The sequence below is a fragment of the Coloeus monedula genome, assembly GCF_965178545.1.
Source record: "Coloeus monedula genome assembly, chromosome: 2".
Lineage (NCBI taxonomy): Eukaryota > Metazoa > Chordata > Aves > Passeriformes > Corvidae > Coloeus > Coloeus monedula.
In genome coordinates, this window is record NC_138782.1 from 44,200,454 (window position 1) to 44,217,087 (window position 16,634).

General features: G+C 41.8%; 1 protein-coding gene across 1 annotated transcript in view; it reads left to right on the top strand.

Annotated features, from left to right (window-relative positions):
• The first annotated feature begins 554 nt into the window (after window positions 1-554).
• SMOC2 (SPARC related modular calcium binding 2) overlaps window positions 555-16,634 on the top strand; it is a 139,949-nt gene continuing 123,869 nt past the window's right edge. The window contains exon 1 of the mRNA XM_082277054.1: window positions 555-759. Within this exon, the coding sequence (XP_082133180.1) occupies window positions 685-759 (75 nt within the window). The 5' untranslated portion in view covers window positions 555-684. The remainder of the gene's footprint in view (window positions 760-16,634) is intronic.

A 16,634-nucleotide genomic window follows, 5' to 3' on the forward strand; every position in this document is an offset into this window, starting at 1 on the left:
CCCTGCGGGGCAAGCAAGCGGCGTCCCCCCGGGAGCACCGGGGAGGGTTAATCGGCGAGGATCTGTGGGTCTGGGAGGAGAAAGCGGAGGCCGGGCTGGGGAGGGGGCAGGATAAGAGGAAAAGGGGCAGAGCGGCTCGGAGAGGTCGCACACGGCCAGCCCCCGTAGCCGCGGCAGTGCCTTCCCGCGTGCTGCCGGTGGTGGTGGTGGTGGGTCCTCCCTTCCCGTCCCAGTCGTTTCCTCCCGCTTCCCCTGCCACAGAGGACTCAGGGCTAGAAGGGAGAGAAAGGGACGCCCAGGGCTAGACAGCAGCCCGCCCGAGGCGGAGGCAGGCGCGGCGCCCCGGGGGAGGCGGCGGCGTCCGGCAGATTCCCCCGGCAGTGGGAGGGTTGCAAGAGAGGAGAGGCTGGGGAGCATCTCCTCGCCGGAGTTGACTCCCGAGGAGCGAGGGAGGGACACAGAGAAAGGGAGAAAGTGCCACCTCTCAGCTTAACGGGCGTCCCCAAATTTTAAGGACTGGGGTGGGGAAAAAAAAAACAAACCTGAGGACCTGAGCTGGGACCTCCCAGCCGGAGCGATTGAAAAGGAGCCAAAGCAGGCGTCGGGGGGGGTAGCGACATCCCAAGGAGAGTCCCCGTCCTCCGCTACCCGCAGCCGCTGCGTGCCCACCGCCGCCGCCTCAGGATGTGGGTGCCGCTGCTGCTGCTGCTGCCGGAGCTGCTCCCCGCCGTGCCGGCACAGAAGCTCTCCGCCCTCACGGTAAGGCCACCGCGCCGCTGGCGCCGGGCGCCCTCCGGGCCGGTCCCGGGCGCACCTGAGCGGGCGACGCGGCCCCGGGCGGCGAGGGGCGCCCGCGGCTGCCGGGCCGAGCGCCGCGCCCCGCTCGGCTCCGCTCCGCTCCCAGCCCCGGCCAGGCGGGAGCTCCGCCGCGGCTCGCCCGGGGAGCAGCCGGCACCGCCGCCCCGCCGAACCCCTCCCGGGAGAGCGCGGCCCGCGGCTGCGAAGTGCAAGTTTACTGCGGGTCCCCGCAGAGCTTATGTCCAGCGTTAATGTCCGTGTTAATGCTTTTATTTGCCCGAAGAGGAATAATGCTGCAGTGAGGTCTGCTCTCGGACCGACTCGGGCTGACCGATTTTACTTATTTTAATTATAAAGCGACATGAAACAAGCCTTTCTGGCTATTCCAGGCTCCATGATGCTATACATGGAACTCTGCGTAGAGATGGGTGAGCCAATTCATTAGGCTTACTAAATAAGCCATAACCACTTTTCTAGCCAAGACCTGAGGTTTGCAGCTAATAGCTCAGTTCAGTCTTCTTGTAGAGCTTGCAGTGTTTGCAAAGCTATAATTAATGCAATCTGTAGAAATAAAAACATTTTCCTTAAATGTGTTTTTAAACAAGTGCTTGAGTAAACATAACGGGCAGCGAGTACCTCTTTCAAGCTGTTTTTAAGTGTTTTGGTGAAGGCTGTGTGCTTAGAGTTTATTATGGTAAAGTTACAGGCAGCTGCAAAGTGAAATAGACCCTATTTTGTTTAAGTCTTTCAGAAAATTTTTTAAAATACTGAAAGTTGGGTTTTTTCCTTTTTTAATTTTTTTCCCCTTTTTTTCCCGCTTATTGAGTAAGGTTCTATAGGGACAGCTCGAGCTGAAATGGCAGTGGGGGATGACTGAGCTGCGCATACCTGAAAGTCTTTAGAAAAAGTTTTGCCTTCTTGTCTAAGTTTATTTTTTTTTCCTCTTAAATGATTTGTAGATTGGAAGCTGCTAAATGAAAACCTTAAAGGAATGAGTTTGCTCCATGAGTTTTATTGTGTGTGGTATTTTAAAGTGCGGGACAGATAAAGTCAAGTGATTCTCATATTTTACTTTTTAAGACCCTCATTTGAAGCATCCTTAGACTGTTAGGTGATATATACTATTCTAGTTAACAGATTAACATTGCAATTTACTTTCAAGTTCACTTTCACAAATGTATATACATAATTTACAAGCTAGTGCATGTAATATTATTTTTTTCTGTACATAAAAAGAGTTCTAAATATTAGTGTGGAAGTAAACTAGAAATGCTACCAAACCTTAGTTTGTCCAAATGTAAAGTAAGAGTGATTGTGACTGTTACAATGTCTTTAAATGATACATAACCCAAATGATGTCAAAGCCTTTTAAAATACATCTATAAATCACTGCAGAATATACTTTTCATTCAGTGAGGGGCTGTCTGCCTCACAAAAGGGAAGAAAAATCTGGCCAAAGAGCACTTCGGCAGGCTTTTTAAAAATGAAATGTCATAGACTCATGCAAATGTATTTGACTTCACTGTTATCTGAGTGATGTCTGAAGTCCCTCTGTTCCTTCTTTCACCAATTCGGAGTGTGCATTACTCACTTCTGTACCTTATAGTAGTCTGCATCTTTATGAACCATGAGCAGAAAAGTGAATCCTGGTGGAATTCCCACTCTGTGCCTCTGCTACGAAAAAGGTAATGGTTTTGAAGACATCAAGCTTTCAGACTGAAATAAACTTGAACATTTGGGTAGGCGTAGCTAGCCTTGTTAGTAGAGGACTGTAGGTAGTGAGCTCATGCTAGTTTTTCTGCTGCCTGTGCTCTTCCTACAAGGGCTCACCCATACAAATACTAGACTACATTGGAAATCCATCCCTAAAACAAGTAATGGACAGGCAGGCACCCATAGGAATAGAAGAACACACATAGACACACACAGATGCACGTATACTTTCTACATCTTCCCACATAACTGAACTTTGAATGAGGCAGGTTTATTTCTACTATTTCTGTACTTACCAATTTAAACAATAAAAAAGCAGTGCTATTACAGCAACAAATACCACAGTGCTTAATCATTCTTAGCTCCTGTAGTCATTTTGCTTGTAGCTCACAGACTATACAACCCCTTTCCCCATGTATCTTTCTCAAATATTCGTGGATAATATCTGCATAATTATAAGGAACAATAACCCCAAGCTGTGTAGAAAACCAAGAAAATCTATGGCTTTTTTTTCATCTGCTGTGCCCCTGTGTGACAACTGAGAATGGCCATTCCTTTCTACACATCAGATGCAGGTTTTATTTTTATTTGTGGTTTGAAGAATAACAGATAAAGGCTGAAAATTTCATAAATAACTAGAGGTCATGGGAACAGGGCATGTTTCACTGTGGATCTGAGTTTCATGAGAACTACAGGATGATTGTGGAGAGGGAATGCACATCCCTGATGGCAATACCCATGACAGTGCACACTATTGCAGGTATACTCATCTTGCCAGGTGGTGGCAATATCAGGGGCACAGTCTCCTTTACTGCAGTGGTTAATCTGACATAAGATGAACCTTAGCAGAAACATAATAAAATTATAGTTCCCTCTAGCAAAAGCAACTCTGCCGTTTTCCAAAAGGTAACTACATGGATCAGAGTTTTTTTCCCTTGCCTGGGCTCTAAGCAACAAACTGGGTGATGGCTTGGCAGGAAGGGAGGATATCAGCATCTGCCTTTAAGTTTTTCATCTCCGTAAACAGATGTCTGGGCTGTTTTAACTTTATGTCCTCACTAGCTCTAGGAACAGATCAAGTATTACTTTCAGAAAAGACTTTTAGTAGTTTACAGAGCTGTCTCCTCATTTAATTAGGAATAATATTTTTGCCTTTCACTTGGGCAGAAATACCCACAACAACCACCCATGTCTATAATCCAGATGAATATGTGATTTTCAGATGTTGGAAGCTTTGCAATAGTCCAATTGCAATAAATTAAAGAGTTTTCACATGAATAATACTTCCAAGAGATTTCTGATTGTCTTATGTGAATGCAGGTTTGCAAGGAATGATGAGCATATGGCTTCCTACAATGTAGCAGCTGTTAGGAGGATTTCTGGCAGGCAGATGCATTAGAGTAGTCTGCAGGTACTCGAAACGCACCAGTGTGTCTAGAGTCTGGTCCCCTGGACCTCATGTCTATATGTAAAGTGAGTGTGAGTGTTGTAATCTGTCCCTCTCTGCCCAAACCGTGGATCCAGACAGAACTTACTTGACTCCCTGACTATGTGCCAGGATAGAGACAGAACATGACAGGTGGGCTGGTTGCACACCTGAGTCTTTTTTGGGAAGCCATGGTGTGCATCAGGGTCTAAGAGTTTCACGACTTCTGTGCATTCACTTGGTTAGACATAGCACAAAGTTACTTTGAGTTTGTACCAGTCTTGGCTTCTTGTCATCAAAAATTACTCTTTGCTAAGGTTGCTCCTGGACTCTGGTCTCCTGAGTAGGGCCATATTGCAATAATAGATAAAGTGAGGGGAAATGTAATATTCCAGTTATTAATTGCTAACTGAGCCTCAGGGATGCATGCAGGAGGAGAATATTCTTTAGTATGGTATTTATTGTTATTTCAAATGAACAAATATTGGCAACAGAACAATGGCTTTCATTATGGGAAGGTAGGCTGAGAGCTGTCTCGTAGGAACCCATGAGATGTGAGGGACTGTAGCCAGTTTGGCTGCTCCTGTTTTTTTCTCCCCTAGTGTCAAATACTAATGTAAAACATTCTTACATTCCACAAAATATCTTAAGTAGCCTTGTCCTTTTACCTTGTTTGTAGAAAACCAGGTAACACTCTGCAATTCTTGTAACATGCTGTTGGAACATTTTTGCAATGCTGTATTTTTATTCTGCTCTGTGAGATGCTCCAGTTCTTTCTGGATATGTGGAACTGAGGAGATCGGAGCCTTGTTGACTTCTTGTAATAGGGAAATAGGCATATCTTGATGATATAGGTACTTTTGTTTTGAAACACAGTGCTTTGAAGAAAGCTTATTTTGTTCCTTGAATAAGTAAGTTTATGATCATTGCGCTTACAAACACACTTTGTCATTGTTTATACTGCATTTATGAAACCATCAACTTAGCTTTTATCACAGTTGCAGTGTTGTGTGTGTGGATGTACTTCCACAAACAATACAATACAAGTGTTTCTTATTTTAAAATCTTGATGACTTGCAAAGTACCACAAACTATTCTTTCACAGCCTTGCTGAACCATGTGCTTTTCTCAATACAATCAATAGATCTTACAAAGGAAGAAAGTTTGCTTGAAATCACTTCTTGAAATGAACACCTCTGCCTGTTAATAGTTCCTTTCATCAGTAGCTGAATATTTTGGGGAACAATTGTTTTCTTTTTCTCCCTTGGCACATGCTTTGTGAGTATTCAATAGCATTTAGTGCTCTGGATAGCTTCCACAACACTGAGCAATATAAGATGGACCACTAAGGTAGTTCAGTAAAGGGAAGCTAAACACGATCAAAGCTTTCCAAGTTAAGGACCCATTTGGATGGCGCCTGCAAACCAAAACATTTGGAAAAGTTACCCTAATTGTGACTGAAAAACCAAGACCATAAATAAAACTGTAAGTGGCTCCAGATCCTAACAACATTGTTACTGCAAATGGGCATTGGTACAACCAAGGGTACATCAGCTCTGAAAATAAAACACTTTCAACAATGCTTCCTTGCAATAAACTCTTGAGACACTTCTTATTAAAGAAACAACACCAAAACCTGTGGGAGTTGATACTGAAAGCATCAGCAAACTTTTCATCAGGGGTCGGAAGTAATTTTTGTGCATGCGGCCAACATAAACTGCACCTTATAATGTGGAGGACATTAATGAAGATGATGGTTGACTGCATGCCCATAAGATTTTTGAAACTAGAAGAGTAGAAATGAATGTGAGTGGGGAAGGAAGAGCAGGACAGAGGAAACAGAAGTAGATCTTGCATATTGTGGCCAGTCTTGATGCTGTCATCAGTCCCCTGTTGCCTACTAAATGCCTCGAGGAACAGCTGTATTTCTTGACAGTGGGCAAACCTCAAGGTTTAGTTCGTTTTGAAAAGCCTCCAAAGGTTTAGCTGCTATCCAAAACCTATCTGAACCCTGTTGGTCTGGAAACCAGGCTACAGATCTTTTCAAGATCTGGCTTGCTCAGGACTTTGCTCATGTTTCCATTTCTTCAGCCAGACCAGCCTCACCACAGGCGCAGCCATTTTCATGGTATTTTGGTACTTCATTTCCTGTCAGGCCTGGGACCAGGAAGTGCAGAGGCGCCTGAAAATTAAAAACTGAGTAAGAAAGAGTTGGAATCAAAGACCTATTTTTGAACAGCGGTGAAGGCCTGAGTTTGGTTCAGGAGTGACATTTTTTATCTGAACAAATTCAAACACTCTTGGGCAATCTGCAGAGTGAATGGAGGTCACACCCTGCAAAGTACTCAGGGATTTACAAAAATTTTGCGTTTTCTTTAGAATCAAACCCCAAATGCATCTCAATTTTCTGGTTGATTCAATATTGTGTTGTGAGATAGGTTTTTTAGAGAGTTGACATGTTAGATTCATGATGAAGGCCATTTCATGATGAAAATTTGGAATGCTTTCTTCCAAATCAGTATACTCAAAGTAGTTTTTCACTGTGTGAATACTGCCTCCTCTGCCCCTCTACTGTCTTCTACAACAAAATTCTGGTGATGCTTATAATTTGGACTCAATGGCCTGTGTATTTTCAGGGGATATGCTTCTGTTGACATTACTTTATCCATTTCTTATCATTAATTGCTAATCAATGCCTTAATATTACCTACGGTGGCAGATAAAACACTTTCCAGTGCAACACTGGAGGCGAACCTGAAAATAGAAAATACTTCAGAAAAAATTTACAATATGCTAATCTCACACAAAATATTTTATGCCAAAAGAAAAGGAGGGATAACAAGATGTAACAAGATATTGCCCATAAGCAAATAAACTAAGCAGAAGAGAGAAGGTATAGAATAAATATCTGCGTTTTTTTCCTGCAGTGTTTCAGTCTTTGCTCAGCTGCCCCATGTACATTGGGAACTGGTCTGAATTACAGCCATTGCTGTAGTGCAGTGGTATGCACAGGATACAAGGATACAAACTTTGGTTATGGGGAAGTGAAAGCTACCTAGAAGTATATGGACTAGTTTTAGATTGGTGTGATAACAGTGTCAGAGGGTTTCTTGATACGACCTTACCAAATTATCAGTGTTTGTCAAGCAGCAAAGCTAATGGAGTGTCACATCTTACCACAGAATCTGTGAAATAAGTTTGTGTGTCAGTCTTCCAAGTGGAAGTTTTAGCTGGTCCTTGCAGAAGAAATCGCTTTGATGAGTTGGTAACTGCCCTTCAGTGAATATTTTCCCTGCTCTAATTTATTACCTTTTAAAAATGACCACTAAGTGTTTCATCAGCTGTTGAAAATCCAGGCTAATAGAGAATACAACCTAGAATTCTTGTCGGGACAGAAAGAGAAAACATTTCCTGAAGGAGATCCTTTCTAGCTCTCTCCCTGGCTTGCTCAGTGGATTGCTAGAAAACTTGCTCAAGAATGTTTACATCATACCTATCCAAAAGCTGGCTTTTTTTCCTTCATTTACTTTAGGCTGCTTGTTCTGTCATCTTCTGAGTCACTGAGTAAAGATAATTTTTTTTCTTTTGTGTTGTGTTAAATTTGTTTTGAGGATGTAATAATATACTTTCTTGTCTTTTAGGTGTTCATTTTTAAACAGTATACAAATTAGCTGTCATACATATGCTGTAAATCTTTGAATCTGTCCTAGAGCACCTAAAGGGTACTTATATGCAAACAAAGAAAAATTCCTTTGCTTTGGAATGCTTTTTAAGTCATGGCTGCATGCAGTATTTTGCAGATTTTTAGAATAAGATTGCTGCCATGAAGTACTCACAGTCTTTTTACTTGGGCTGGATTTATCATGTGATTACCCATATTCTGACCTTTTTTCAGAATTAAAGCAAGATACTGTCAGTGAGTAAACGGTGTAAAAGCTCAGGAGAGATCTGTACATTTTTTGAAATGCAACTAGTGACAGATAAAGAATATTTTTATTGATAATCAGGATGGACTCGCTATGGTCCATGTAGCAAGCTGCAGTACAGAGAAAACCTGCAGGCATTGTGGATGTCAGGGTGGGAAGGCAATGCCTCAGTTCCATTATCTTTCTCTTGCTTTTATCTGGAGTAAAGTGGAAGAATGGTTGAGTTTAGTCTGAGTAAAATCTGCCATTGAGTCTTCTTACTACTTTGAAGGAGGGGGAGAAGAGAGAGTGACATTTTGGTGGACATGCAAACCATCTTAACCATATTTTAACTGTAACATGTCTACTTTTACAGAAATGCTGTTAAATCAGACCATGTGTCTTGAAGGAAGTATCACACAATATGATCTGCTGGGGACCTAGATCATGCTATCTAGAGAACTGCTTCCCAAACCTTTTTCTTTGCTAGATGCTGCTCTTCACAGTGGCATCTTTCTGTAAATGGCAGAATCTAGGGTATGGGACCTCTGTTCTGAGAATACACAGTACAAATACGGCATTGAGAGCATATCAGCAAGATGGTGATATGAAAATGTGAGAATCTCTTCTCAGTGAGGCTGATACATGCGTGCCATGCTGGTTTCAGGGCACTTGTCTTCATCATGATTTTCTACGGTCATGCAAACACATTGGGTTCCTCTCTGGGACTGTGAGGTGAACCTAATGGTATTAAAAGGAGAGTTACTATTAGATGTGGGAGGACACATTGAACACAGCTAACAAACGGCCCCTGGTTCAGTTGTCTCAGTTGATTTATTTGTCCTCATCTGTGCCGGTGAAGAATTGTTTGTTGCGTTTAATCACAGTGTTTTAATCAGTTCTCATTCAGTGTGTCATCCACATTGATGCCTCTTAGTGCAGACAAAGGGGTATCAGTGAAACTGACCCAGGTTCTGTAAAGTTATATTTGTTAATGCTGTGGTCACTGTGCATCACCTTTTTTTACCAATAGTGCTGTATTACACTTCTGCACTCCAGAGAGCAGTTGTCATGTGGGCTCATGGGCCTTCTAGAGTGAAAACTCACTGTGGCATATGTCACTTTTTAAAGTAAAAATTTCTACCAAAGAAATGAAATCAAGTAAGTGAAACCTGGTCCTGAAATAAGTATACTATGATGTATTCGAGGGTAGCACATATTGTAAAGATACCTTTGTCCCCACAAGAGGGTGCAGAAATGAAAAAGATTGTCAACGTAGAAACTAAATAAGGCTTTGAGTTAACCATAGGTTTATTTGTTTAGTAAATTATCTCTGGTGTGTTGGATGGCTTATTTTTGGAAGAGAGCCATCAAATATTTAAGTGACTGAAAATAAAAAGCAGAGGTGGGAGTTTCTATACAGATATTTCTCCATTTCTCCCCCGTCCATTCCTTTGCAAATACAGACCGGTGGCGTCACTTGCGCAGCGTCCTCGGGGCGGGAAGGTCACCTCTCTTCTTCCATGGCACTTCAGGGATCCGCCACGGGAGGGAGAGCAAGAGCAGCGCGGTCTGCCCCGTCTCCTCTGGAAAGGGCTGGAAGGAGGGGGAGCCCTTGTTTCTCTCCCCGCCGGCTTTAGTCCGGAGGGGAGGAGTGGAACAGCTGGGGACCTTGATTTTTCAGCACTTGCCATTCAGTTGAACATCAGATCGGAACTCAAAAGGGGAAAATCTCAAACGGAAAAAAGTCTTGACACAAGCTATTGAAGGTAGAAAAGAGTTCTGTAAAAGGAAAGTGTCTTTAATGACATGGCGTGGCTTGACATTAATTAACCATTAGCATTCCTGAGAGCTCAGAGCAGGCTGATGTGGACAAGAGGGAATATATGGCCTAACATATGAGATGCTCTTGGCCCTGAGACATGAGGAGGAGCTCAGCCTGCAGAAAGCATAGGGCATATTAATTTCATTACATGTATCCATTCTCTTTCTTTTTGCAGCATTTATTACATAAATTCTAGTGAGAAAGACAAAACAAAGTGGACAGCTTATTTTTCACACTGTATTTAATGGGATTGTATTTCAGACCATGTCCTCCTGGGAAGGCATTTTCCAAGCATGCCAAATTTTTGATAGATTTCAGCCTAAGTGGATTTAGTTGCAAATCTGAACTTTGAACAGGAGGTTTTATCTTTCCATCATGTTTTCTCCTTGAAAGGTTCCATAAATTACATTTCTGAGGGAAAGGAAAAGATTTTTTTCGAAAGAAGTGTTCATTTGGTAAATTGCTCTTCTGTTTAAGTTTCCCTTTTCCAGGTGCTCATTGACTCCCAGAGCAAAAGTTCTGTCAGTGCTTGATGATGGACTTCCATTAATTTGCAATAAATTACAAGGCAATATTCATGCATGGATAATTGATTTCACTCTGAAGGGAGAATCGCAAAAAACAGAGCTCATATGTCTGCTTGTCTGTAACTACTGCAGCAATTTTCTCCACTGCAAACTGGATATAAAGCACCTCTCTTATGAAGTGTCAGTGTCTATGTTCGTTAGATGCAAGACCTGGAGAGATGTATGGCAATGAGAGAGTCTGAGTATTTCCTACTAGATGGCAAAGCCAGATCTGACACTGAGACCAAATGGCTGATAGAGATTAATTTTTGCATCTTTGTGGCTGGTGAGGGACTCACTAAAGCTCAGTAGACACAGCACTGCTGGTTTGATAGAGTGAATGGTGAGCTAATCACAGGTTCACAATACGTGTAGTATTGAGGTGAAAGCAAAGAGCAGAGCTAGCTGAAACACTGCTGCTAGGAGTGAGCCCAGAGGACCTGGAAAGGGCCATCCTTTGGGCCTCACAGTTGTGACTGGGCTCTCTCCAGCCGCTGTAGATTTTTCTCCAGTATTCTCCTTCCCTGTCCAGTTGATTTTTCCTTAGTACATCTTCAGTGTTTAAATGCCTTTTCAATGTATAGACTGTAAGCTCTTTGTGTTTGTACAATGTTTGGGCAAAAGAGGCTCATGCCTTGTTGGCCTTCTTGGTGTACCATCTTTTTCAAGTTCAGTAATAAATGAGAGTAAATCTTGAATGACACCTTCTTGCAGGCAAGACTGAACACAAATAATGGAGAATTTAAAAATAGAGTTCATCAGGCAGTTGTGGCCACAGTCTGGTTCTTTACATCCTGTGTAAATTATCCAATCTGATTATTTTGTATAGATTTTCGTATGTGTATGTGTATATATACATACACACACACACAAATATGTATATTTGATCCTACTCTACCTTTTGTAAAGAATTGGAGCAATCAATTTGACACGACAGGAAGTGATCAGCAAAATTGTCTCTTTTCTGGTCTTGTCATGCCATTGGCCAAAGTGTTCTGCGCGGTGCAGAGAGCCAGGTGTCATCTGCTTGGTATTTCCTGACTTGTGAGAGCTTAGTGTTATCACTGCCCTAAAGCTGGGGTTCTCAGGCTGTGGTATGTGTTTCCTTTCATGGTGCAAAACTCTTTTCTCCCCTAAAGAAAAAGAGCTCTGAATCAATGCAGCCTGGTCTTTCCTACAATGTGAATGTTTGGATGCCTCTTCCTAATTTTGCGCGTAGGTCAGATGGACCTGGAAGCTTCTCTACCCACTGCCCTTCCCTGCCTTTCAAAGGAGGAAAGAAGCTGGGTCTGGATGAAAGATGCTTCCATCATGTGAGCGCAGACCAAAGAGCTGAGAGCTGATCTTGCTGCTACATTCACCCCCTCTGGAGTATACTCTCTTTTTCCATAGCAGCAGTACCAACAACACTCTGGGAAACCTGGTCCGAAGGCTCTCTTGAAAAACTCAGAGAGGTGTCAGGCATTATTAAGAATCACAGAACTTCTTCCTATAGGGTTCCTGGGGCTTCAAAATGTTGGATCCATCAGCTGTAATAAATTCCCTAGATTGCCATTTCCTATCTTAAGATGACCCATGCCAGTCATATATGTGTATGCAGGGGTACACTATATACATTCCCATGCAAAGCTTTTCTTCCTTTTGTTTTCCAGAAATGATTGGAAAACCCCCATAAAAGCTTAAAGTTCCCTTGGGGTTAATAACCAGAATGTCAGATATTTTCCCCCTGAAGTTTATGTAATTTGATCTGACTGCTTTGATCTGCTATTTTTTGTTTGTGTGTTTTGGTCTAAGGGAATGATGCATAGGAGTCTAACGTTAGTTATCTTTGACAAGATTTCTAAGTTGTTAGGTTTTGACTGTGTTGGAAGCGCTACAGGGCAGCTGTGTTTGTTAGTTGATGAATTTGTGTTATCTAAAGACTGAAAAGAACAAAAAGAATACCATCTCCCTTCAAATCTCAGATCAGGTCACTTCAGGAACTGCCTCTGGCAGTATTTGGTTTTATTTTAGTAGCTCTCTTGATTGTCATCCTAAATAATGAGAGAATAGAGCTTTTACTGCTGGCATTGCTTATTACGACAGGAGAAATCAGAAGGTCGCACAGTATCTTTCCTTGTTACAAAAGTAAATTTCTTTAAAACTGCTATCCCGAGTCTTCTCAGCATATCTGGGGTGAGGAAGCTCCCGAGTGAGATTCATTTTACAAACATATCAGGAAATCACATTCATTTAATTCGAATAAGAAGCAACCAGAAGTGTCCAATGAAATTAGGAGGTTAAAAATAGGACTAATCACATGTATAAACTCACTGTTTCCACTGACAGCAATTAAAGCAGTGTCAGACATGCAATGAAATTCCCTCCAGGGATCTCCATAAAATTGACTTAAACATTAGAAAGAGTGCGCATGATGGATGGAAAAGTTTGAAAGAAATGACAAGTCTATCAAAGCTGAAGGGGGTCACAGTTCATACTCTCGAGCTCTTTTGAGGTATGCAGGATGTCTCTCAGGAAGAGCCCTGCGGCAATCTGCTGTCAACAACAGCAAAGCAGGTGTGCGTGTGTGCCTGAGAGGTACGACTACATGCTTTCTCCTTCTCATACGTGATGTTTCTTGCTTGAATAAAAGTCAACATCTTTCAAAACTTTGTGATTATCTTTTTACTGCTTCTGTTTTTGCTAGAAAACCGTTCAGTGGAGTGAGATTTAGAAGCTGTTGTCAAAGTATAATTGGAGCTAATTACCTAATTTCCTTTCATTCGTCGTGACTATGAAATGGCCTGAGGGCTGCATTATGTCATATACACACACACATTCTGTGTCCTGTACTGATTAAAAAGTTGTGTGATGTGTGCCAGGTGTCTGCAAGGCAGTTCAAACGGTGAAGTAGCATGGGTGAGGGGAGGCGAGATGGTTTGCTCTGCCAGCAAACTCTTCTAAAAGATCAGAAATGATTCTGCCCTGCCATGCTTCAGTCCTTCCAATTAAAGAGGGGTGTCACAGCTGCAGCTTCTGTCCTGGCCCTCTGGAATACCAGTTTTCTTCTGCATGCCCCTGTGTGACTTGGAGAGCAGAAATGCCTAAGACAGGCACTCAGCTGAAATGAAGATCTCTGATCATGCCATATGTGTTGTGGATACAGGAGCTGCAGGTTCAGCTGCACGTGGGTCCCAGAGGAGGTTTTGCATAATAGCAATTCTAATATTCCACAGTCTTTATAATGGATGTGTCCAGCCTTCTCCATAACATCCTGCTGAGTCCAGTGGGAGTTTAAGCAAGACAAAGCTGGACATGTGTCTGTCCTCTTCAGTCTGGAACAAGGGAAATTATGGGTCTCTATCCCATAACAGCAGGAGTGTGCAGAGGATCTTGGAGATAATTGAAGTATCTGAAACTGATACTGTCAATGAGCATGTTTGGATATGAAGCCTTGGAGGTGTGATAAAATCTGTTTGCATGTACCTGGGTGTTGGTGCTGTTCATAACAGAAGCATGTCTCAGTTTTTTGTATATACAGGTAGAAGTTGACCAAAAGGATACCACTGGGCATATGCTGGGCATATCGAGTATAAAATCACCTCTCCCTGCTCTTTATTGCTACTGGATGGTGTTTACTTTCTTGAATCAGCCCTATTGTCATATTTGTCCTTCTTACATGTTGTTGACAAATGCATGTGACTACAGAACCTAAAGGTCCACCGAAATAGCCACTAATTCATGAAATTAAACTTGTTAAAATCATGTTCACTTTTTAGGGCAAATAGAGCTCACTTTCTTAATAGGAGGTTGATAAATTCCATATCCACCAAAGCTGTTATTAAAATACTATCAGTCCAAATTAAATTTTTTTTTTCTGTGAAAATATTAGTTTTGATCATTGTGGCAAAGGCACAATCTCTTCCAAGACACAGCCATTCTTAAACAACATGCTCAATGAAGGCTATAAAGACTGTTCTGTGAGCCAGAGATTGGCTGATAGATACCTGAGCATGGTGGAAGCACTGGCTCAATTGAAATAGAAGTGAGTAGAACCTGGAAGAGACAGCAATTAAAGTCAACAGAATGGGGAGCTGTGCTCATGCCAAAAATATGTGAAGAAAAAAGCTTGAGTCTCAGGATTTTTATGTTTCTTTTTTCCCCTCAAAACCAGTGTGTTTGTTTCAAAATAAAATGGGTTATAAATAAAATGGGCTATAAATAACATGCACACATTTTTGTAAAATTCTTTTCTTACAAGCAACCTGTAAGGCTTAATGAGTCATACTACATCAGTGACATTGACTGTCTGCACATACAGCTCTGGTAAATTAGAGTTAAGGCTGTGTGTGTGTACAGTTCATCAACACAACCATTAAGAAAAGCTCATGAAACTGGGAGTGCTAAAATACCTGTTATTCATTCTGACTGCATTATCTGGGCAAGCCCATTCAGTGTGTGTTGGTCTCACAATGCACTCTTTTTCCAAGCTCATGCCTCTCAATCAGTCCTGCTGTCCCCCACGGCCTGGAATCCTGCCTGAACTTGATTGCAGTATATCAGGTGAGGTTCCTGCTGCTTACCTGCTGCTGCATTAGTTGACGACCTTCAGTGTTGTCCTGAAGTGCTTGCACATTGTGTTAAAATTCCTGCAGATTGCATATGAAAACATGGAACGTGGGAGTTTGTTTTCAACAGGCAGCCTCTGACTTAGCAACTGTGTGAAAAAAGTCAGTGCTGTTATTTCAGTTAAGGAGGCCAGGACTCCCTCATGTCCATTAACCTGAAGCTGTGAATGATGCTGTGAAAAGAAGGGCTGGTCTTTCAGTGTTCAGGTCACTTGCATTGTTGTGGTAGCACACTGATCAAGATTTTAAGCTTTTTCTAGCCCAGAGATCTCTGCTGCTCACAGTTTTTCTATCTTAAATAGCTGTTGACTATCTGCTGTCTCTCAGACAGACCTTTTTCTTCATTGCATTTTTCATGTCAGAGGTGAACACCATTGCACTATTGCTATTTCATTTTCCATATTGCATTGGGATGTGTGCCATGGGAACCCATTTAACTGTTACGGTGTTGTTCAAATAAACTGAACTTGAATTGAACACTTGGCAGATTTAGCCTGATGGACTGTGAATCCAGATGTTACCTTTCTTCTGCTCATCACCTAATAAAAGAGATACCCAGTACTCTGTTACCCTAGGGATAATTTATCAGCCATTTATCAGCCACTCAGCTTCATTATGGACGCTTCCCGTATCCTGTGGAGAGTGGCTGATCTGTCTGGTGAAGTGTAGTCCCACTGTATGTAGTAGATTGTTTTGGAATTTGTCTGGGGACCCCTTCCTCTTAGAAAATATGTATTAGGGATTGGTAGGTAATCCTGATGTTCTGGTAAAGGCCAGATTGGTGACAGTGTGCCTGTAATGCCTCTCAGAGCTACAGGAGATAACCAGGTTCAAAAATTTTTTGGCAAATATTTATGCTTTATTCATAGGTGACTGGCAAATCACTGCTGTGTTTCGGATTGATGGCTGAGTCTAAGAACAGCCTGTGAGGCACAGTTGCAGTTGCCCAGTTGTTGCTGTTTGTTTACCATCACCTCTGTAGTTCTTCAGGAGCCAGTGGAAACTGGGTTGGTGAAAAGGATGGCTTCCTCATCTACTCAAAGAGCATTTGGGAAAGGCCAAAAATTATATCAGTGCAGCATGGGCTGAAAAACAGAGAGAGAAGAGTCACACATATCCAAAGATAGGTACATACATTTTTGAAGGATCAAAAAAGAAAAGCACAAAAGAGGAAGAATGTGTTAATTGATATCATATACGAGATAGCCATCTAGCTCCAGGCAGCCTAGAGAAAGTTCTCTCCTCTTGCCCCAATCATGTCAATGCATGTACTGACTCCCTTTTTTGGTAATTTTGTTTGCTTTTAACTAATCTCCTTCATTTATGGATAGATGGCTTTTCATTATCTGAGATTTAAAAGAGAATTGTTACCAATAACAAAGCATGTGAAATCTCTGCTAGCTAATCTGATTAGGTGAATGGCTGAATGTTTTCTCTCCTGATGAGAATTATGTAATCAAAACTACAAGCGATTAAAAACTATATTAGCATAAAGAGAGAAAGAACAAGAAATTTGGGCTTTTTAAAATAAGTTTTTTAAAAGGCAATTTGCCTATGAAATGTTGCATTTTTAGAGAAAATGCTTCTTAACAAATAGCTCTTCTGTTTGAAAGTTTTCTGTAAACTTGGTGGATTTTATTGAAATTCTGTGTTTAAAATCCTTAATGTTCTTAAGGAGATGGAGAAGCACTCTTACTGTATTCCAGAGATGTGTAGTAATGCAAAAGAGCTTGGTTTCCAAAAAGAACTGCAGGAAATCCAGCAATTTTTAAGTAGAAGGGTTTTAACTGGGAG